At 39.6% G+C, this 23,364-nt stretch overlaps 1 protein-coding gene across 4 annotated transcripts; it reads right to left on the reverse strand.

The window, feature by feature from the left end:
* Window positions 1-1,328: 1,328 nt before the first annotated feature.
* On the reverse strand, window positions 1,329-23,042 carry LOC131217218 (uncharacterized). Of its 4 annotated transcripts, none has more exons than XR_009157227.1 (15): window positions 22,814-23,040; window positions 20,721-21,093; window positions 19,296-19,385; window positions 19,080-19,176; window positions 18,039-18,102; window positions 13,326-13,369; window positions 13,066-13,236; window positions 12,841-12,939; window positions 11,347-11,415; window positions 9,628-9,766; window positions 6,124-6,325; window positions 4,388-4,521; window positions 4,214-4,253; window positions 1,731-2,235; window positions 1,329-1,528 (listed from the first exon to the last, which is right to left on the reverse strand). XR_009157227.1 is itself a non-coding variant. In XM_058212066.1 (15 exons), the coding sequence occupies exons 1-15, from the start codon at window positions 22,946-22,948 to the stop codon at window positions 1,509-1,511; spliced, it is 1,854 nt and encodes a 617-aa protein (XP_058068049.1). In that variant the 5' UTR covers window positions 22,949-23,042; the 3' UTR covers window positions 1,329-1,508. The 4 variants fall into 4 exon arrangements, 3 of the variants coding, with proteins under 3 accessions (XP_058068049.1, XP_058068050.1, XP_058068051.1); XM_058212066.1 differs by having other exon boundaries at window positions 2,059-2,235; window positions 22,814-23,042; XM_058212067.1 differs by having other exon boundaries at window positions 2,059-2,235; window positions 21,021-21,093; window positions 22,814-23,041.
* Window positions 23,043-23,364: the final 322 nt, after the last annotated feature.

A 23,364-nucleotide genomic window follows, 5' to 3' on the forward strand; every position in this document is an offset into this window, starting at 1 on the left:
AGCCACTCCAAAAGCCTCATACAGTCATCCAACTCCTCGTTTGACAAACTCCCATAGCAAGGGAGAGCCCAAATTACCTCCTATATTTTGATAGGGAGAAATGCTATGCAACTGGGATGTTTGCTTCCACAGCAATTCTACCTAGCCTTGAAAAGTCTTCTCTTAATGCTTTCTCGCCCAAACAAACATCCACCCAAAACCTGATCATCTTACTCTCTCCCAATGAAAAAACCACCCCTTCAAAAAACTTTAATCTCAAACTCACCTCTTGACTTACACGAGTACAAAGCCCTGTATAGAGATGAGTCCCTTTTTTTTTCCTTCTTTTTTGTTGCCCCACTGTCAGTTCACACTTCACTGTTAGCCACCCACTCTAAGGAATTGAGACCAAGACCTCAGTGTTGAAACGAGGTATCTGGGTGTAGAGATGAGTCCCTTGTCCACTAGCCTCCTATTTGAACTCCATACAAAACCGACATCCTCTAACCCAAATCTACAACGCCATTTTCATATCAATGAGTTCGTAGCCTCCAAATTCCTTAGCCCAGTGCCTCTTTCTTCCAATGGTTCGCACACCTCTTCTCACTCCATTAGGTGAAAGCTTATGCTCTTCTTCCGTTCCTTGCCATAAGAAATCCCTCTTACAACTCTCAAACTTGTCTAATACAAACTTCAAATATTGGAATAAAGACAAAATAAACTGCTCCATATCCATAAGGAATTTAGCATCCATATGCATTGCACCAAATGAATGTCCAAATTACTGGTGGGCCCCACCTGAAAAGCGGTCCAAGGTAGAATAGATCGACTCAAGGCTAAAAGGCTAGACTTGGTAGGAATTCCCTGAACTCATCAAAAAACTTTTTTCTTTTTCTTTTTTAAGGTATGCATGGGCTCGAACCCGGAGATCCCAATGTTGAAAGGCACTCTACCACTCATGCATGGGCTTGAACCCACTCAACAATTACCTTACCATCTTTCCCCCAACAATCCAACTGTGCAGAAAATACGGACAATGGAAATGGTAGGCCCCACCATGAAGATCACTCTAAAAAATCAGGCTGATTGGCTCACTAGGTGGGTCACACCCGCATGTTGAGTCAGACTGCCAATTGTCCATCGTTTCCAATGGTGTGGCTAACCTGATGAGCAGCCTTGATGGGACATACCATTTTCATGGTACTGATGTCCTACACAAGTAACATGATGGAAAAGATGTTAGGGTACCACAAGTTACGGCCCCTTGCTTGTAGGTTGATCAGTTCTCTTCCTTGAGCTATTCCTAGTCAATAGCTATAAAAATTACAGGAAAAAAATCAGAAGGAAAATACAAAATCAAAGGCAAGATTAAACATAACATTCAGCTTCAGATAATCTCAATTCATACATGGAGAGACCATTGGGAACAGTCTACATGCACCAAACTTCAAAAGAGATGCATGGTATCCAGGACCTCAGTTTGTACAAGTGGAGGGAGCATGCCCCAAAATCTTCTCCATGGGGCGATCCTAACCCTCCGATTGGTGGCCTGCAAATAGACAGTTAAGAGAAGAAATACAGCAATAAGACTCATGGCATCTTTTTCGCATGCAAAAGAAAAACATCAGCTTCAAGGCTTGAAAAGGTGAAACCTCTAGTGGTTATCTGAAACTATGGCAGTACAATGGTTTCATCCGCATGTACTGCTCATATTACTCTCCATATCATAGAACCACTCTTAAATAGGTTACCTGAAAATGAGATTGATGGAATGATCCCAATGGCTAAGAGACATTTGCTTGTTTCACTTGGACCGTTGACTGCTTTTCATTTCAGCCATCCATTAGATGTCCACCAATCTGCCAGTTCAGACATTGGCTCAGCGTAAAATCTGGTTTATAACCCATCTAAAGTGTGGGCCATGATTTGCAGGGTTTGATTTGAGTGATGCCACTGGTATGATTTCTGACTCCATGTGTATGAACCAGCACTGTCTCAGACTATTAAAGAGTATTTCTCTGGCCTCTATAAATCACTTCAACTGCAAAATATAAATTTTAACAGCATCATATTAAAAACCATCATCCTCGTTGTCGTTGTAGTTGTCACTGTCACCACCGCTGTCCTGCTCATATATCTGATATTCCCCATCACTTATGTTGGCATCCTGGGCATCACTGTAGTTTCCATCGATGAATGGAAGGGAGCCGAAGAGCTGCTGCAGGTAGCCATTGGAGATGTTTTCTCCAACAGGATCTGTTCAAATATAGGAAATTTCTTTTTCTACGTGAATAAGATTGCATTCAACGCAAATAATCAGCCAAAAGAAATCCCGAATTGAACCAACATATCTAAACAAACCCAGTTTACAACAGCAATTAAAATTTATGATTTCTATCAGCGATCTAACACCAGCTCTCGCCGTTGTTCTAAAACTCGCTGACTCAACTCAAAACTCAGCTGAGTCACCTTGACTAGGTGAGACTCGAACCAAGTTACTTGTTTGTCAGGATGGTTATTTGTATTAATAAAAACGTAAAGGGGTGCAAAGGAGGGAATCAAACTCATGACCTTTGGTTAGGGAGAGAAGCACTTAACCATGGCAACTTTTCTATTTTTTATTACTTTATACTAATTCTACCTAGTTTATAGATTAGTTAATACTTGTAATCTTTTTAATTTATGTTTATTACATATTGAGCCGAGTTCAGATCAAGTCTGAGTCGAACCGACCCAGATGATCACCGAGTCGAGTTCTCAAGTTGTTGAACTATGGTTCTCATAAGCCAGAATTGGGAAATGGAAGGAATCACAAAATACACCATGACTTTAGACAGTGGTTCGCACCAGTTAGGAGTGAGTTGGTAGAAGTTGCAGGCTCTAAAAGGGCGTGGGGAAGGCCAAAAGGACGTGGGTGGAGGTACTAACAAAAGACTTGATGACTTATGGTCTAACTGCAGTTATGGCCCTTCATAGAGTGGAATGGAAGAACATGATTCATGTAGCCGACCCCAATTAATTGGGGTAAGGCTTAGAGGATAATGATCATGAATTTAGACAGTGGTTCGAATCTAATCTAAGAGGTCCACTAGCCCCACACACAACTCTACACGCACATGGGTAGCACTTCCGAGCCATGAATCGGGTGGGACCCACCATTGTGCCTGTAAATGCAACCTACCTTTTTTCTTTTCTTTTCTTTGTTGCAACCGCTTCTTTCTTTCTTTCTTTCTTTTTTTTGGAAGGGTAAAGCAACTACAAGTTAATTAGAAAAGAAAGCGAAAAATAAAAGGGGCCCACACCACCAGACAAAAGAGCATAGATGATGAGTATGGCTAAAACAAGCATCAGGCCACCCCAAAATGTTCATCAAAGGACTCCCTGTTACACCCATGTAAGACGTTTAAGCCCCAAGACAGCCCTACTTTGTTACGTCCCTCCTTAGTCCTTACAGATTGTCCATAATACCAATAGCAGAGAAAAGTGCTAAAGAGCTCTTCCTCTTTTGCCTATTCAAAATCCCATGCCATAAGTAATGAGGTTCATGAAAACATGATGGCATCATCCAATCCATCCTGGAACCCGCCTGGGGTTTGGGCAAATGGCTAGCGTCGTGGTTTTGCTTCCCACATACGTGAGTTTAATTCCTATCCCCGTGCTTTACCCGATGCACGCGGTTTGCAGGTGATTGCATGCATCCGCAGGGAATAGTCTCCACCTTAAAAAGGGGTGGCGGGGGCACACTGTTGTCATTAAAACAAATTAAATTTAAAAAAAAAAAATCATCCAATCCATCCCAAAGAGGCAGACCTGATGGCTTCCTGGCCTGATTTTATAATAAGCAATCTACACAGTCGGTCCCACCTGATACACAGCCTAGATGTCCTACAAACGAGCTAGGCAGCATGGCACATGCAAGTGTGGTGTGGCCCTACTTTGGACATTTCATGCTGCAAAATCCACACCTTTTGGGCAATCCCAACTTCCAAATGTGTCCTCAACAGTTAACAGTCAGCAGCCCATTCATCAGGTTTGTATAATCTTAGTGATGTTTTTGACCAGGACCAATTCATAGAAGGGCCTACAGACTGATAATTAGGATCATCAGAGGGTGCACCCACATGTATCGTGGTAATGTTCACCCATCTAAGACAGGCACTTTTGATGAGAAACTTGTAAAAAAATGCTACATTTAAGAACTCAGAACAAAAGATATTGCATGTTTCAAGGATACAAGAACTTGGATCCAAAGAGAAATTGCTGTCTCCACCATCCTGCAAACAAAAGTGCACGATATAAAGTTTTAACCCCAAGGAACGGAGAATTAATTAAGATGTTGAACTTCTGAAAATTCAAGAAGCTTGGATTAGCAATATTTCCATGTATGCACATGCAGCGATTCCCTTACCCCATAGGGTAATCCATATTCTTCTTCTTCCTCCTCTTCCTCATCCTCAGCTTCATCATCATCATCATCATCACATGCAATTTCTGTGTCGTTAGATCTAATGTCCAGTCCATCAGCAGAAAGATTGTTGGGGTCTGAAAGGGGGAAAATCACTCGTGTCAAACACTCACAAATATAATGAAAGTTAAAATATGCATGCAAAATAATGTAATCAGTCATACATCAAAAAGCGGAAATCTTATTGCACACAAGTTATTATGGGGAATGAGGACACATGGAAGACAGCAATCATCCAGCAAGCTACACCAATGTGGATCATGGCCCAAGGCTCAGGCCTATTGAGCATTTTATTTTATTTTTTTAAAAAAAGAAAGGCAGAGAATAAAATTTTCCTAAACAAGGGTAAAAAGGTACAAAAACAAAAGCAGAGGAAAAAGGGATATGAGGTATCAGCTCTTAGAACCACAATGCAACCATCTTCCCAAGATCTGATCCAAGAGCTGTCACCCACCAAGAGATTCCTTCCAGGAACTTTTTTGATATCCACTTCACCAGCTTCCATGTACATGCTGTTCTGAATAAGGAGTTGGTGGTACACCATCTGCCCTGATACATCCCGTATTTGGTTGCAATGATTTGCTTCCATAAATGGTCATCTTTGACACTGAATCTCCACACCGACTTTCCCAGAAGCGCTAGGTTCATCGTGGCAATGTCTTTTATTCCCATGCCTCCCTTATCCTGTGGCATGCATCCTATGTTCCATCCTACCAAATGAAACTTCTTTTTGTCCTCCAGTCCCCTCCATAAGAAATCCCTTTGAATCTTTTCTATTCTCTGTATCACACTTTTGAGGCACTGGAATAAGGACATGAAATATACTGGCATGTTTGATGATGCAACTTTGACTTGAGTGATGTGACTGCCTAATGCTGAAAGTCTGTTCTTGATCCTCTCAATCAACACGTCGCACAGACGCTTCAAAGTTTTACTAATGCAGAGTGGTAATCAAAGGTAGGACGTAGGAAAACTTCCTCTCCCCCGCTCGTTAGATGAGCTGGTAGAGACAGCGTTGTGTGTGTGTGTGTTACCTTTCAATCCCTGGAAGTGTTACCTTTCAAAAAAATAGGAGAACTTCCTGTCTTACATCCGAACCCCCTTATCGTAGACATGAATGCCCAATATTTCACTTTTCTGTGCACTAACTTTTCTACCTGAGATGATTTCAAAGCATCTATGGACATTTGCGGATATTTGCCACCTGCACTTTGTTTGCCCCGCATAATAGCAAGGTATTTTCAGAATATGAAGGCATGAGATACACATACTCTCTCCCTAGCAAAAAGTCCTCTGATCAAACTGACATCTACTCCTTTAGCAAACTTTTAGCAATGCTAATGCTTGATAGGAATGGGACACAGAGCCAGGTGGCCGTCATTGCTTTCCTCAGCCTGATCTTTGAGCCAAGGCTTATTTCTTATATGGTGGGCCAGATATGTAGCCCAGGCATTGCACACATTGATCGCATGTCCCCATGGGAACTCTTGTGCAAAAACTTGCACAGAAGGCCTTGTGCAGTGAGCATTCCTCCATATATTTATTTAGAAAAATAAATAAATAAATAAATAAATAAAATAAAATAAAAGGAAAAAAGAAAGGAAAAAAGACAACACAAAGCTAAGCACTAAAACATTCAATATTTAGCAACGGTAAGGGCATTCTGGTCAATATTGAACCTCTGATAACAAGTTGATGCTCCTCTTCATCAGGCCTTGAGTCTCTTCCATGAACTTGCAGCCTCTTGCTCCTTTCAAAGCGTTCTGATACAGAATTAAACAAGTCTTTTGCACCAACTCGTGGACATATTGAAAGGAACTTCATGGAAACACGTAACTTCAAACTTTCAAACAAATTCTTAGAGAACCATCCCGTCAAATGCTGCAAAAGACTACATAGTCACCAACCATGCAGTAATAACCATTGATCCTAATAACCAGAAGTATAAAGATTGAGACATGATTGGTGAACCTCAGAGTTCAGACTTATAAGACCAACGATAGAGAAAAGGAAAAGAAATCGATATTCAACAGGAGGAAGAACAGACAACAACAGTATTGATTCAGAGCAACTATGGCAGTTCAACACAATAATACAAGCATTGTGGAGTATGAGATTTGAAATTAGTCATGCATTATATGCTCATAATAGGTTCTCGAATAAACCATTTCCTGGACAGCCAAAACTGCCAAAAGAATTTCAGCAATAACAAAGGAGTCACTACCAGCCAACAGATCCTCAGAATCTATGGAAGGCTAGAAATCCATACGAGTAAATTGTTCAAGTTTTTCAGGTCGATTTTCTTCTTTGACTCAAGTGACTCCACTTGAATGGTCTTTCCTTCTGATGATTCTAGCAATGGGCCCCGATAATAGAGAAGGAAGGTGTAGGTCACCTCACCACCTCAGCCCATGTTTTCACACAGTCTCTACTTAGCAGGAATCAAAGATTCTTGGATTAGAGCTTTAGGCTACAATCATCAACCAAAAGCATTGGACATTTAGTGTGTGTGTGTGTGTGTGTGGGGTGCGCATGGGATTTCTGCAGAGGGCCTCAACTTTAAAGAGTCGGAAGGAAAAAAGAACTCTGAAATCCTCTAACTTTCCCTAATGACTTGTACAGGCTTCAAACTCAAAACATTACCCCGTTTGGAAAGTGCAGACACCCCATTGATGGGGACATCTCGCGCATACAGGCACGCACGCCGCCTCACCTACGCACGCACGCACGGAGTAGGAGGGCCCCACCATCGATCTATCTCGATGACGACGTCCAGGGAGAGCCTCCTACCTAGAAGACGAAGTTTGGTTCAAAAGATTGGGCCCGATAATCAAGAAAAGCCCATCATGGGATCTCATGATCGTGGCCCACTCCTCGGATTGATTTCATATTTTAGGTTTTACTTATTGTTATTATTTAGAACATTGTGAACGCTTTAGATTTCTCTGTTTAGTTTTTATTTTAGTTTACTTCATCGCCAAGTAATAGGTTGCACACATGGTGCGAGTTTTGGGGTATAGGATTTTCCCTATAAATAGGCACCCCTTGTAGTTCTTTTGATTCATTGAAGTTAATAAAAAATTCCTGCATTATTTTTCTGCTTTCTTCGTGAGTTGTAGAAGAATTTAAAAGTGGGTGCGAAGCCCTCCCTTTTCGAAGGGCTAACTACCGTGGTGCGAAGCCACATCGATCCCAATTCACTCCCATCTTCCATCATCTTTTTTCCATCTTCCTCTACCATCCGTACTTGATTTCTTCATTACAGCAGGTTTCCAGATTTCGGCCCGTAGGCGAGCTGAAACTTCGGCGGAGCACCACGCACAAACCGTACATCGGATCGAGCTGAGATTTGGGGGTTTTGGAGTCCATTCCTGACCGACCAGGGCCAAGGTGGCCTTTTTCTGAATAGTGGGCCCCACAAACGTGCGGCCGGGATCACACGCACGTCCGTCTGGGCCATTGTTGCTGTCCACACGCGGGATCATCTTTTGGCTCAGGTTTTTATCCTCTTTTATCCTCTCATAGCCGTTTTTCATGAATCCTAACCCTAGATTACATGATCCCTAATTGATTTGCCCCCTTTTATCACCTTAGGGTTCCTCGAATTGAAATTAGGGAATTCCTTGGATTATGGACTGATTTTTATGCACGAGTAGTTGATTTTATTTCCCTTTGACATCGTTTGGTTTATAATTTTTATTGGTCCAGTCCTAGCCTGTGTCGGCTTGGACCCGCATAGATTCCCCTTTTTTTAATTGAATGTTTGGATTTTCATGTGGGATATGGAATTTGTGTGATTGTTTTTGAACTAACGTGATTTTAAGCCTGAAATCTCGTATATCATATTTAATTTTCCATGTCCTGCATCACCCATTCACCAAGAATGCAATGGATAAAGTCCATCAAACTGACTTGAAATGGCAATTGAGCTCAGTTCACCATGGCCATTCAGCTTTATAGTAAATTCCAAATGCAACCAAAAACTTCAAAGTAATTTTCGTTCATGCAATGATTCTAAGTACTAAATTTTCAGCATAGTCATTAATGGAAAATATTTGTTGTGAGTAAACCTCAACCTTTTACTGTGTTGTGTTTTAAGTTCATAGTCTTATGCATTTCATCCCAAATTGGATACATTTGGTACTGAGTTATAACTCCTATCTATATAAAGGGGCTCAAGTCATCTCGTCTTGTTGGTAGAGCACCATGTGCACCTGAGAGCCCTAGTCTAGTAAGAGTGCCCCAGCCATTCTCTTTAATATGTATCTCGTGTTGAACGTTGGTGGCATGCTTAACACATGCAAGTTAGAGGGGAAGTGTTGTTTCCAGTGGCAGACTGGTGAGTAACGCGTAAGAACCTGCCCTTGTGTGGGAAACAACAACTGGAAACGGCTGCTACTACCCCATAAGCTGAGGAGCAAAAGAAGGAATCAGCCCGAGGAGGGGCTCGCGTCTGATTAGCTAGTTGGTGAGGCAATAGCTTACCAAGGCAATGATCAGTAGCTGCTCTGAGAGGATGATCAGCCACACTGGGACTGAGACACGGACCAGACTCCTACAGGAGGCAGTGGGGAATTTTCTGCAATGGGCAAAAGCCTGACAGAGCAATACCACATAGAGGTAGAAGGCCCATGGGCCATAAACTTCTTTTCCCGGAGAAGAAGCAATGACGGTATCTGAGGAATAAGCATTGGCTAATTCTGTGCCAGCAGCTGCTGCAAGACAGGATGCAATTGTTATCCAGAATGATTGGGCGTAAAGTGTCTGTAGGTGGCTTTTCAAGTCTGCCGTCAAATCCCAGGACTCAACCCTAGACAGCCGGTGAAAACTACGAAGTTGGAGTACAGTAGGGGCAGAGGGAATTTCTGGTGGAGCGGTTTTTCTCTCTCTTTACCTTGTTTAACATGGATTAAGTTAATCAAATTAAATTTGTGACTGTTCAAATGTTTTAAAGCAATCGTAAAACTTCTACAAATTTACCAGTTTAAATCCAACCTCAATTGCAGGGAAAAGAGGGATGATGATGATGATTCAAACAGGCCATTAAATTCAAATAAAATGTATATGCTAAACATGATAGAGAATTACCCAAATCATAATGCGGAACACTGTTATCACCATATATGGCAAATTATTGGATTTTCTATAGTTATTTAATGAAGAAGAATGAGCAAAGAACTTACTGTACAGGTGGTCTGTTCAGCAGGTTTTCTGATTTCTTCTTGAATGTAGTCATCAGCAAGTTCAAAAAATTGCAAGCACATAAAACTCTTAGACGGAAAAGCTCGAAATTCACATATATCCTTCCATGTATGCTTTAACCTATGAGGGGGGTGGGAGGGAGGGAAATGAAAGTGTTAAGCAGGAGTTGGAGCAATCTGATAAACCCATTAAAGCAAAAACTGTGATAGTTTATTCAAGATAAAGGATCTAATAGTTTTTGCACAGGGAAAATAAGCTAAATAAACACAAAGGCAATAGTAGAAATTATGAATAGAAACACATCTTTCATTATACATCAAAGAATTGGTCAGAATACCCCTGATATTACAATAATATCCCCAATATTATCCGTATCTCCAGATCGGCAATATTGATAACACTGGTAGTGATACCGATAACACTAGTAGCATTAGAAATTCCAGTTATCAATGATATATCACCAAGTATCGCCGATGTATCGATATCACCAATATTTTTTACTATGTAAATTCTAGTTGTTGTTTGTATCGCCAATGTATCGATGTAGCTAATGTATTGCCAATATTTTTAATTGTATAAATTTCAAGTGTCGCTAGTATCTCAAGTGTCGCTTGTATCGCCAATGTATCGGCGATATTTCAATAATATCGCCAATGTATCGATATTGCCAAAATTTTGTTTATTAAAGAAATGTTTGGATGGATGGGATAGTTGGATGGAAGGTTGGATGGACGGGATGGTTGGATGGATAGATGGTTGGATGGTTGGATCATCACGCATGTGTATTGTGTTTATATGCTTATTTATGCATGGATATATAATGTATGAATGCATCATGCATGTTTATTTGCTTGTTAATTGGTTTAATGAGATTTTAAGTGATTGTTGTGTTACTATTGGACTGATTTCTCATGATAGCACAATACTTTTAAGCCCTATTAAATGAAAATTTATTATGTATATATTCTTTTTGTAATTTTTTATTCATAAAGATGCAAATATGTGTATTTTAGCATCTATTGAAATTTCACTGAAAAATTCCATCGTCTACCCTACGTATCCCCAATGCTTCCCTGCATTCTCGGAAATTTGTGATATCAATATTGTTTTTATATCCCCGGCTAGCAAAACACTTGTAGTGATACTAATACTTTAAACACTGCACGGGAGAGAGAGAGAGAGAGAGAGAGAGAGAGAGAGAGAGAGAGAGAGAGAGAATTAGTATTAATGCCTCTTTTTTTTTCTTTTTTTCTTTTTTTTTTCTGATTTCTAGTTCTAATGCCTGATTGTAATTTGTAAACGTTAAAGACATATAATCATGTTCACAAATTCACCAGACAACCTGATACAACACTCTCACCAAAGAGTGGACTGTTACACTACCATAAACATGTTCAAAACAAAAAAATGAATACATATTTGGAATATTTACATTATTCTGAATTTTATAGATATTTTCTCAGAAATTTTTGGGCAAAAGAAAATTTCCAACCGTTACAGTGGTCGTAACAGTCATTACGCCCCCGTTACGGCCGATACCCGTATTGGTAATGGTGGTGACCATTACGGCCACCGTTACCGATATAGAATACCTTGGTTGCAAAGCAAGACAATCATGCACAATACCAACCCAACATATACAACAAAAAGCTCCTTAAGGAAAGAAAAGTACACAAAGGAAAGTCCAAATAAGATCTTACTCATCAACTGTGCTCATCTCCCCAGAAGTTCTCAACTGATATGGAAGTCGAAAATCAACTCTTTGATATCTGATGGAAGTCAACAACTAACAAGATAAGAATTCAGACATTTCAAGAATCCTAGAGGATTCTAAACAGGGATAAAGCTGAATTACAAACCAATTCTCAACGGCGGAATTACAAAGCTGAAATTCACTTTAAATTATCAAATAGTATGGTCCAATCCAGATCCCATACCAAACACTCCAGTGGCTCAACTCACAGGCCCTGGCCCACTTATTTTCTAACTCTAGAGTAGGACAAAATCGGCTTTTTCCAACTTGCCTCCTGGCCTCAAAGGGAAGTTGGCTCCTTCAAATATCTGAACAAGTCATATTAGGGACTTCTAGGGGACCAATATTGTCCACTTTCACCTCATAGCCACAAGAATTTCTTGTATTTTGGGTCTCCACTCATGGCTCAGTGGTAGACACTGTGTTTCAACTCTAAGGCCATGGGTTCGAGAACCCATGTGTGTGTGGGGGGTGTAAGAGTGTGTGTGTTCTCATGTTTCAAAAAAAAACAATTTCTTGTATTTTAACTCATATTTGAACAAGAACTAGAGCAGAATCTAGTCCAAATTTCTTTCCAAAAATGAGATTTGATAGAATACACCTTGATGTATTAGAAGTTTACAACACAATTCGTAAGGACTTTAGGCATTGGATTTGGATTCTTCTCAATGTCCCAAACTTCTTATGCGATAGGGCTCCCCTTTGATAGGGTATGCCCGGAAAAACTCTCAGATCGAATATTTCAACCCTTTGATTATAAGGCAATGGTGAATTTCCATATTCAAAGCAAAAGAGCCAATTTCTCAAAGGTTGAAATTATTGAATTGAAGGGCCTCTATTTGTCATCTATCCACCATAAAAAGTGAGACCCATTGCGTAAATGTCATGGATCATTGGAAGATCTCCCAGATTCAAAGGCTAAAGTCCTGACATATCGTATTCTTATACATCAGGATGCATTCTAGAAACCTCTCCACAAATACACTTGCTGTAAATTTCCTCAACAAGTCATCCATCCAAATTAATCAGAAGTCAAACTGCAAATGAACAACAATGAACGTCTCTCAGTCTTATTTCCTGTAATTCCATACATTCAGAGACAAAGTTCCTATCAGCTATAACAAGTATCAAATCCAAATTAACTCAAATATCAAATGTATTTATGCCTTCTTATACATTTCTTTTTATTTCGTATGCTACATAAGCAAATCTTCTCATTGCTTAAATCTAAATCTGCCCTACTCCAGCTAAGAAATGATGGAAAACAATAAACCATCGTTTGCTCTTGCACAAGTTACAAAAGATATGTCTGACAACTCAACAATTTAGAAAATCAGACAACAGCTAGAAACAGAAGCGATAAACCATAATGCAACACAGAATGTGGAAAAAACCTGCGCATACAATAAAAGTACAAAGGTAAGGTAAGCTAGATACTTACATCCGGGATTCGGGATCCTTACGGGGGTCATATCCTTTTTTGATCCAGAAGTGGCCGAACGGTCCAGTGGCGAAGTAATATGCATTCCTAAGGAAAAGCCTGCAAATTCTAAACTTTGTGAATGCAAATTATCAAGAATAAATCCTCAAGGTTGAACAATATGCATTTCAAGCAATAACAGAATTTAGAAAAGAACAACATAGAATGCAAGTCAATGAAGAAGACCTTTTCAATTGATCAATGGTGACCTTTAGACCATTCACAAGCAGATGGTCATGCACTGACCGCCTAGGCCATATCGGCCGTTCATCAAACAGTTTTGACATAACCATCTGCCACTCCCAGGAAGCTGAACCTTGGGGAATGTTATCCTCCCAATTAATCTTCTTAGGAATCTTTATGAATTTTAAGTTCCACGGTGAAAGAAGAATGTCAAGACAGAAAAAGGTTGATTAATATCAAGCAAAAGCAAAAGCAAAAGGATATCTTCTATGTTAAAATCAATTGCAAAGCATGGCTCAATTTCCATCTGCAAAATAAGAAAACATTAAATGAATCAGCCTGGAATTTATTAATTTTTTCATTTGAACCAATTAATAAAATGAAACCACATGTGTTCCAGCATGGCAAGGTAGGTCCGAGATCCAATCCATACATCAGAACTGCACCACTATATTGATACCCTAGCCCAAGAATCAGGTTGACCCACTGGTTATGTGGGCCACAGTTTGCAAACCAAATGTATGGCGCTGAAAATCTTAGCTAAAGTTTTCAAACCCATCCACCTGTTTCCAATACTGGGGCCTACATGCTGAGTGGACCAGATTTATTTTGGGGAATACATGTATAAGGTCAGACCAACAGATGGATGGATTGGATCCCACACTGGCACATGCATGGCATGTACATGACCTTTATTGCACACATCCCACACCTATGTGCCATGATGGCTGGCACATGTGTGGCATGTACATGACCTTTATTGCACACATCCCACACCTATGTGCCATGGTGGTTGGCACATGTGGTGTGTACATGAGATTTATTGCACATGAGTGTGCTTAGCAAAGTTCAATGGTACATACAAGCAAAACATAAAAAGAAAGACATAGTACAAGATACCAAACTAGCATAGTGATTAGTTACAAACAAAATTGAAAAATATTTCATCAAATAAAGAGTTTCACAAGACATTTAACATCTTTTATAGCATTTAGAGAAACAATTTCACACTGCCAGAACAAAGGGCGCACATTTTTTCATGCTCAGGTGCAGGTGCATTGTGTGTTTGTGCCATTGCACATGCCTTAAAAGACTTATCTAGTGCATCCGTGCAAGAATAGGTGACTCTGCTGCACTTTGGGAGATTAAATGTGGAAGAGGAGATATTTTAGGTGATAGAAGATACCATATTAGCATGATTAATAGCATAATGATGGTGTTGATGGTGCAGTTTGATGGGTCATAGACCATAGGACACTTATAGGTTATGCATGCCCACATACCAGAATCCGGCTCATCATGCATGCCCATTTGGGATTGTCGCACCCTGTGTTCAAATTATCTCCGGTATTATCTTTATCTCCAGCTCAGCGATACTGATAACACTAGTAGCGATACCAATAACGCTGGTAGTATCAGAAATTCCAAGTATTAGCAATGTATCGCCAACGTATCAATATTGTTAATGTAATCGTCAATATTTTCAACTATGTAAATTTTAGGTGTCGCTTATATTGCCAAATGCATTAATATCGCCAATATTTTTTACTATGTAAATTCTAGGTAATGCTTGTCTAATAAGTGTATCGATGATATTTCAATAATATTGCCAAGGTATTAATATCATCAAAATTTTTGTTTTAATTTTTTTTTTCATAGGCACCTAGTTGTATGTAGTGTTTAATTTGTCATCGATAATATTGATAATATCTTGATATTATCGATATTGCAACATGCGAGATACTGAGACCACAATCTTTCGTTTCCTTTCCAATTGTTGATGATTTCTTGGTGAAATATCTTGTGTTGTTGATATTTTGCAATATTGATGGATGTTTGGACAAAAGGTTGGATGATTAAATAGGCTAGAGGGGATGCTTGGATTGATTTCTTACAATGACACATTCTTTTAAGTCCACATTAAATAGAAACTTGTTATGTATGCATTCTTTTTACATTTTTTTTTTAATTTCTAAATATGCAAATATGTACATTTTAACATCTCCTGAAGTTTCGCCGAAGATTCCATCGTTTTTCCTATATTTCCCTGCATTTTCGGTTATCAACGATATTATCGGCGATATCAATATTGTTTCCGTATCCCTAGCCAACGAAACTTGTAGCGATACCAATACTTCGAACACTAGTCGCACCAGACACCCTTACAACCAACACAAGAGCCCCAAGACCCAACCATCATCCTCCGCACTTCAACTGAGAGAATCGACAATATCACTAGGATTCATTCGTACAGGCTGTAATAATCAGTAATGACAAGAATAGCACACCATTTATGGCAGATTCCAACATGGTGAAGCAGTGATTCAGACCGTCACCATGTCAAGCAGTACACCAAGAATTGTAGGAGCAAAAGATACGTGTCCCTCATGTGATTTTATCATTAGACTTATACAAAGTTGATCAAATGGGGTTCCTTGCCTATAAATATGCATTCACTATGCCCCAACCACTCATTTTAGGTCTATTCTCTCTGGCTTCTCCTTTCTGATGAGAACCCTCAAAATTCTTAAACTGGTAAGGTCATGCAAGCACTCCTCTCTCAACATGATTTGGCCTAAGGACCTTGCCTCAATCACTCAAAACCTTCGATTGAACATCCCCTAAGGAGTCATTTGTAGTCTTTTACACTCTTAGCCGGTGTTCGAATTATCTCCGATATTATTGAAATATCTCTAATATTATCTTTATCTCTAGCTCAGCGATACCGATAATGCTGGTAGAATAAAAAATTTCAAGTATTAGCAATGTATCGCTAAGTATCGCCAACGTATTAATATCGCTAATGTAATTGCCAATATTTTCAACTATGTAAATTCTAGGTGTCACTTGTATTACCAATGCATCAATATCGCCAATGTATCACCAATATTTTCGACTATGTAAATTCTAGGTAATGCTTGTATCATAAGTGTATCAACGTTATTTCAATAATATTGCCAACAAATTGATATCATTAAAATTTTGTTTATTAAAAAAAAAAAAATTATTTCAATTTTTTTCATAGGCACATGGTTGTATGTAGTGTTCAATTTCGCATTGATAATATTGATAATATCTCGATATTATCAATATCGTAACATGCGCGATATTGAGACCACAATCTTCCATTTCCTTTCCAATTGTTGATGATTTCTTAGTGAAATATCATATGTTGTTGATATTTTGCAATATCGATGGATGTTTGGATGGAAGGTTGGATAGTTAAATAGGTCGGATGGGATGGTTGGACTGATTTCTTACAACAACATATGCTTTTAATGCCCCATTAAACGGAAACTTGTTATGTATGCATTCTTTTTTACAAATTTTTTTATTTCTAAATATGCAAATATGTACATTTTAACATCTCTTGAAGTTTCACTAAAAATTCCACCGTTTTTCCCATGTCTCCCTGCATTTCCGGTAATCAGCGATATTCTCGGTGATATCGATATTGTTTCCGTATCCCTGGCCGGCGAAACTTGTAGCGATACCGATACTTCGAACACTGCTCCTAGCCTTTATATTTTCATACCTGAAGCAAGCTACTACCCTTGCAGCCTCCCAGGGTTTAGTTTGGGTAGCAGAAATGAGGATTCTCACCGCTTACACAAAGATCCTACCTTCTGGTGGGGTATTTGCAATAGAATTTGTTTCGAGCTTGATGCGAAGGACTACCATTGTTTTCCCCAGTACTAAATACAAGCACCATAGCACTCTGCACTTACTATTTACTTTGAGCATGTTTGTCTTTGCTAAGAGAAGATTTTTTATGTGTGTGATTTTGATTCTGAAAATCACTTTTTTATGCTTTAAGTCTGTTTGGTTAACCAAACAGACTTATGTGTGTGATTTTGATTCTAAAAATCACTTTTTTATGCTTTAAGTCTGTTTGGTTAGCCCCTTAGTTAACCAATTTTCCAAATTTGCATTCAACAATGCCTAGCCCCTCATTTATTGCAATCATTTCCACTTCTACAAACTTGAGAAAAGCACCCATAAAATCGAAGAGATCTCTCTTGTTGGCAGATTGCCCACAAGCGGAGAGCCATACACCTCCACACGTGCCATCATGGCACATAGGACGAGATTAATCCATCCATCGATTGGGCTGACCATGTTTTCCCTAAAATTAATCTGATCCACTCAGAAGGTGGGCCCAATATTGGAAATAGGTGGATGGGTTAGAAAACTTTGGCCCATATTGGAAATGGGTGTGCCTTTCCAATGGATGGATTGGATCTCGGACCTACATGCCATGATGGCATATGTGTGGTGGTTAAATGAGTTGTATTGCACACACAAGTGGGCTTAGCAAATCTCATTTCTGGAGAAGCCAGATAGATTTGACCTTTCTCTAAACCCCTGCTTGCAGCATAGTGGGGCCCACCTCAATGACCAGGCAATATCCACTCCGTACATCCATTTCACCATGTCATGTTATTCTATTACTCCAAAAATATGGCAGATCCAAGACTTAAAGAGGGCCACGCCACAATAAACAATGGGGATTCAATGGTCACCATTGAAACCTTCATAGGGAAATTGTTTTTCTTATACATGTTTGAAAAAATTTAGAGAATAATTTCTTGAGAATCAATTCTGCAATTGCTTGAAGCAATGCCAACCCAACCCTTAGTCGCGCATGAGCAAAAGCTGCCGCAAACAAATAGTTTTCCTAGCAACAACTTGTACTGTATTATCCCTTGTCATTACTTGGGGATGGCCAATAAGACAGCTACATTAGAGAATGTCTTGAGTATCTTCAACAACAGGTGTTCAAGGAACAAGCACCAAGATTCTTTAAAACTTATGCAAAAATGTTTTAGGTGCAAGGGCACTTTTGTAATTTCAGGCATAACGTAGTGTACTTCTCTCAATAAGACGGTAGCATTAACATGATTAGGGAGAGAAAATTCTCCAATACATTTCAACTGCATAGAACAACCTTAAATTACCATCAACACAAACATTACCTCCCACTGATTTCGCAGAACTGACGCATATCTCCTTTTTGAATTCAAATTGTGATGCTTTAACCTGGAAAGTGACCAATGTTTTAAATAGCGAATAGCATGTTGCATAGCGTTCACCTCTCTAACGCGTGAGGCATAAGCTACATAGCGTGAGGCATAAACTACATAGCGTGTAGCATAAGCTACATGCCGATACTAGATTTTTAATCAAGGTTGCACTTGGTTACACCAATTTCATGATATTCTGCACCAAATTAGACTGATTAGTATTTAGTAATGGAATTTAACAAATTTCATGATATTTGGTGCAATCAAACACAACCTAAGGTAATAAGAAAGTTCAATGACAAGTGTAAAGGCAGATCCAAGACTAATTTACTATTGTTACTTACATTATTTTATTAAAATCATTGGAAAGATTAATTAATTTTTATTGAAAATAGAAAAAATGTAACAAGTCATTGAAAACATGAATTGATTTTAATGTTGTAGTGAAAAATAACTTTTAATGTGAGCTACATAGCATGTAGCGTGCAGTGTAGGTTACATGTGACTTAAGCCATTTTCAGGAGCTACGTGGCATTAAGGCTAAGCTACGCTACATAGTGTAGCTATTTAAAACATTTAGTAAAACAAAGTAAATAGAGGAAAATGCTTATGTGATTCATGATATTTAGCACCAAAAACCCAACCAAAGGATTTGAGAAAACAAATAACAATCCGACATCTACAATACTTGCATCTTTATTTTCAGTAGTACAGAACTTCACAGCATATTACTGTTTGCAAACAAATCTCTGATGAAAAATCAGAAGTGATATGGGTAAAAATTATCAAGCCAAAAAAAAAAACTAAGCCGGCTTCTTCTTCTTCTTCTTCTTTTTTAAGGATCTGTCTTTAGGCTGAATTCACTTTCTAGGATAAAAAAAAAGATAGGGAAAGACCAGAGTATTGATGCCAAAAGGAAAACACTGGTGATGACAAGTAAACAATAAATGCAATTAATGTACTATTTACACAAAAAAGGATAAATTATCATACACTAAATTCCCTGGCTCGTCCTTGTCCTTGTGTGAGAAAAACGGAGGGACCAGACACATCAAATCATCCTGATCTAAGTCCAAAAGGCCACCCTTCTCTGTAAAACAGCAAATGACATTTACAGTGGAAGCAGCAAGTATATATTAAATAAGTTGCAAGAGAAGCATTTTCCATTTCTGTGCATATTTACACCCAAGAGGGAAGTACAGGACTCACCAAAGTGTGCTTCCCCTTCAGTCGAATGTCTCTTCCTTCGCCTGGCCACATCGGCATGAACAGGGAGAACATATTGGTAGTCTGCCATTCCTATAGAGAAGTAATAGAACAAAAGAAAATTGGGAAGAACATATTAGTAGTCTGCCATTCCTACAGAGAAGTAATAGAACAAAAGAAATTTGGAAAAACGTAGAACAAAAACATGTCACCAAAAACAACATGCATGAAGGTGGCATGAAGTTGACAACAAACGTTCATGTTAATATATTGATATTGCCCATTCATCATCTTAGCCTTTCTACCAACAATTGCAGTCGGCTTGTAAATGGTAACTTGGAAAAAGTTTCACAATCGGCAGCCAACTGGACATCAAATTTCCTCTTTTACCTGGGCTCTAGACCCAAACATGCCAAAGGCTCACATCAACAAGACTCCGATTCCAACATGGTCGCATCCAGTGCTAAAACCCCAGCCCAACCAACACAAGCACATTCCAAAGGGCAAGAAAGGAAAGGAGAGTTATGGAGTGCAGATGGTAGGCGTTGCTGAGCATGAGGCACATATACACATGGAGTTCCCTCGTATTAGGTAATAAACACAGGTGCCCAAGTTAGCACAAAGATGCAGACATGTATCATCATCGGATCAAAAGGGGAAAGGACATGCTCAAGTGGAGTGATACACATTTACTGAACACTGCTCATGTGCCAACATGACCATGCCCGACAGTGCACTTTAGCCTAAGTACTACATGTCACCCAAAAGGCAAATCTATGAACAGTTACGGTCTACATAATGCGATGCCAAAGAAGCTCAATGAGCGTGGAAATTGACATCACCCATTTACTAGCCGACTGTCAAGAGGAATATGAGGACTTTAATATTTTGGCAGAGTTCGATGATCCAAAGTCCAAATGCATGCATGAAGTTGATGTACACGTCCTATACGTGTACATCAATCCAAATGGTCAAAATAATGGGCCCCAATCAGATTGATAAAACAACCAACCTCTAGTTAATGGAATTTAAAAAAAAAAAAAATTTAGACCTTTGATTATTTTTCATCTAAACATCCATGTGATGCCACAAATCTGGTAGCTACAATCATTCAATTCGCATGCTTTCCAAGTTATGATCCTGGGCAAGGGTGGAGGGTCACTCACTCACACCATAAACAATGGCCCCCTGTGGGAGAATAATTTATCCGTTAGAGGATGGTGTATCAATGTATATCAAGGGACTTTAACAGGGTTCACAATTTGAAAGGGATTTGGTCCGTCGTACTTGAATACCATGTGCATTTGGCATGTGGAACATCATACTCTGCTGAAGTATCAAGCAATTCCTAGAAGAATAGATATTCAAGAGTAAGGATTCTGCAAAGAAAACATGGAGGAATAATAGTTACAAGCATTCCACTCTCACCATCAAAATGATAGGCTTCGGGCACTCTAGCCACAATATCAGCGCATAGTTGTGTGGATGATGATGCTTCTTCACGTGTTTGTGCAACCTTTTCATCAATTACGGTAGACATTTGAGTCCCAGACGTGTCACCTTGTTGTCCATCATTGCAAGGTTCAGTAAAGCAAGGTTTTGACTTTGAATTAAGCATGCCTGTTGACGAATGCTTTTGTTTCTCTTTAGTGACAGCAGCATCTTTGTCATCGGTAGACCTCTTTTTATATACCCTAAGCAGAAGACCACTACATGGATGAAGTTTACCAGATGTGGGATGACAATAGGGGTCTTCAGGGCGAAAACGAAGATCCAATTTGTTCGTCGGTGAGTTGCGTGTCTGCAAAAAGGAAACAATTCCATTTTGGGTCAGATAAAGAAAATGGCTCTCTGCCGAACACCATCATCATCATCTAATTAGTGACACGCATGAATGGATTAACGAATCATTCCGCAACGCTTCTCAAAATTCCCCAAAACAGGTTGAAGAACCATGCTGCTGCATAATTTTGTTTCAGTGCTTGGAGAAAGTCACAAACCTCAGAGAATAGTTAGAGAGAGACAATGTGATTTGCGCATTAAATAAAACTGCCTACAGAAAACAACAATAGATAAGGTTGGTGTGATTTTGGATCATGGTCTGCAAATAGCAGCATCAGGCCAGTTGACAATCTAAGCCGATGATTGATTGTGTGCCTTAATAACTTTGGGGACAATGCTATACATGGTGTGCCGTAACGGCCATTATAGGGCCGTAAAGGCCATTACGTAAAGGTAATGGTGGCAACCGTTACATGTTATGGGGTCGTAACTGCCGTAACGGCTGTTATGGAAAAATAATCTGTAATGGCCGTTACAACCCCCTGTAACAACCTGTTATGTCCCTTGTAAAGGCCATAATGGTCCATTATAGGGCCGATACAAGTTTTTTTAATTTTTTTTTTTTTTTCAAAGAAAGAGAGAGAGACTGTAACGGCCATTACGGCCACCATTACTGTTATGGAATACCTTGATGTTACATCCCCATAAAGGTGGTACATAAGGATTTCCCTTGAGTTAATCTGCGCGCGCGCGCGCACACACACACACACACATACCTATGTAACAGGAAAGTTGGAAAGGAAGATAGTCGCTCTCAAGTCTCAATTATTTAGTGTGATTTTTGAGTTATTACCCTTCGATAGTGCAAACCGCAATTTGGATGGTTTGAGGCACATGTTTGCCACATGTACTTGTATTAGTGTGCTCATGTATGGATTATCACATCTAACAAGAGTATCAATCTTCTCCATAAAATGTATGCTATACATGCATGTCATATTCTCAGGTGGAGTGCAATTTCTTACTGAATCAAGAGGAGAAAATTCACACACCAAAACATTTTTCTATCTAAATATTTCTTTTAATAAATGAAGTGTATCTCCGACCAACTGTTTTCCATAGCTACCAAAGCCCATGAATCAATATGAGGCCCATCCCAAATAGGGATGCTAGTGTGCAGCTCTTCTAATGGTACATTTGGCAAACACATGTTGAGCAGGTGATCATGACTGTTTATTCATGGAACACCTCACTGGCAGACTATAAGCCAAAACTCGTGGCGATGCTACAACTCTGACCATCCATCCACTGTGGATTTTCCTGGTTGAATGTGGGCCGTTGCTAGGACTTTAGCCAACAGTTCACGCCGCAGTACGCCGAATTGAACAGCTAACACCATCCAATCCCCCTTCTTTTGGGATATCACCCAACCGAAAGGTAGCGGGACAGATCAACGGTCCCGATCAGCTCGCACATTACCCGAGTTTGGAAGGTTTCGTGTTTGCGTTTGGATGAGCAATAGAATTGAATTGCGATAATTTACAACAACCAAAGCATGCGTATTGTTGAAGCGAGAGCTCTAACGCCATTGAATTTAGTTGGAAGTCATGTAAAATGAGATTTGAGGGCGCTTGTAGTTAATTGATGAAATTATTGCGATATGATTGGATAGTGCATCCAAACGCGGGTCCTGTTTGCAGGAATTGGGGAAATAGTGGATATTGTAGAAATAAGAATACCTTGAGGATTTCATCGATGCCGCCGAGAGTGTCAATGGCGCGAGAAGTCGAAGAAGGGTAGCCCGGATAGTTAACGGCGAAGGCTTCAGCATCTGGAAGATTGCCGGAGATGCTGCCCTCCGTTATAACGCCCATCTCTCTCTCTCTCTCTCTCTCTCTCTCAAACAGAAACACTTTACTCTGCGAGGGTACGGAGAGATGTACGCGGACTTTCTGCGAAAGCCTTTCCGGAAGTCCCTGCGCGGGAAACTTAGGTTGGGCCACCGTGATGTTTTCTAGATATCCACCCCTCCCATCCGTTTTTCTAGTTCATTTCATGGCATGGGTCAAAAATGAGCAGGATACAAGACCCAAGTGTGCCAAAAACGTGAGGATTGAACGTCAACTGTAGGAACATTCGGGGGGCCACAAGTTTTGAGTCAATTTATTGTTTGTGATTTCAGTTCATCCGAACGATGTTATGATCGGTATATATGGCATGTAAACATCACTGTCCACCGGGAGGTTTCACCCGTAGGAATTTTCCTACCTACCTACTTTTTCGTTTAGTC

This window comes from Magnolia sinica, chromosome 10 (genome assembly GCF_029962835.1).
Source record: "Magnolia sinica isolate HGM2019 chromosome 10, MsV1, whole genome shotgun sequence".
Lineage (NCBI taxonomy): Eukaryota > Viridiplantae > Streptophyta > Magnoliopsida > Magnoliales > Magnoliaceae > Magnolia > Magnolia sinica.

Excerpts from the sequence above, each read along its gene's own strand:
- LOC131217218 (XM_058212066.1), bottom strand. The coding sequence starts at position 22,948 with ATGGGCGTTATAACGGAGGGCAGCATCTCCGGCAATCTTCCAGATGCT. Across the intron at positions 12,940-13,065 it reads ACCATTGATCAATTGAAAAG|GCTTTTCCTTAGGAATGCAT; the intron begins GTCTTCTTCATT and ends TAGAATTTGCAG. Across the intron at positions 11,416-12,840 it reads AAGGATCCCGAATCCCGGAT|ATATCAAAGAGTTGATTTTC; the intron begins GTAAGTATCTAG and ends GACTTCCATCAG.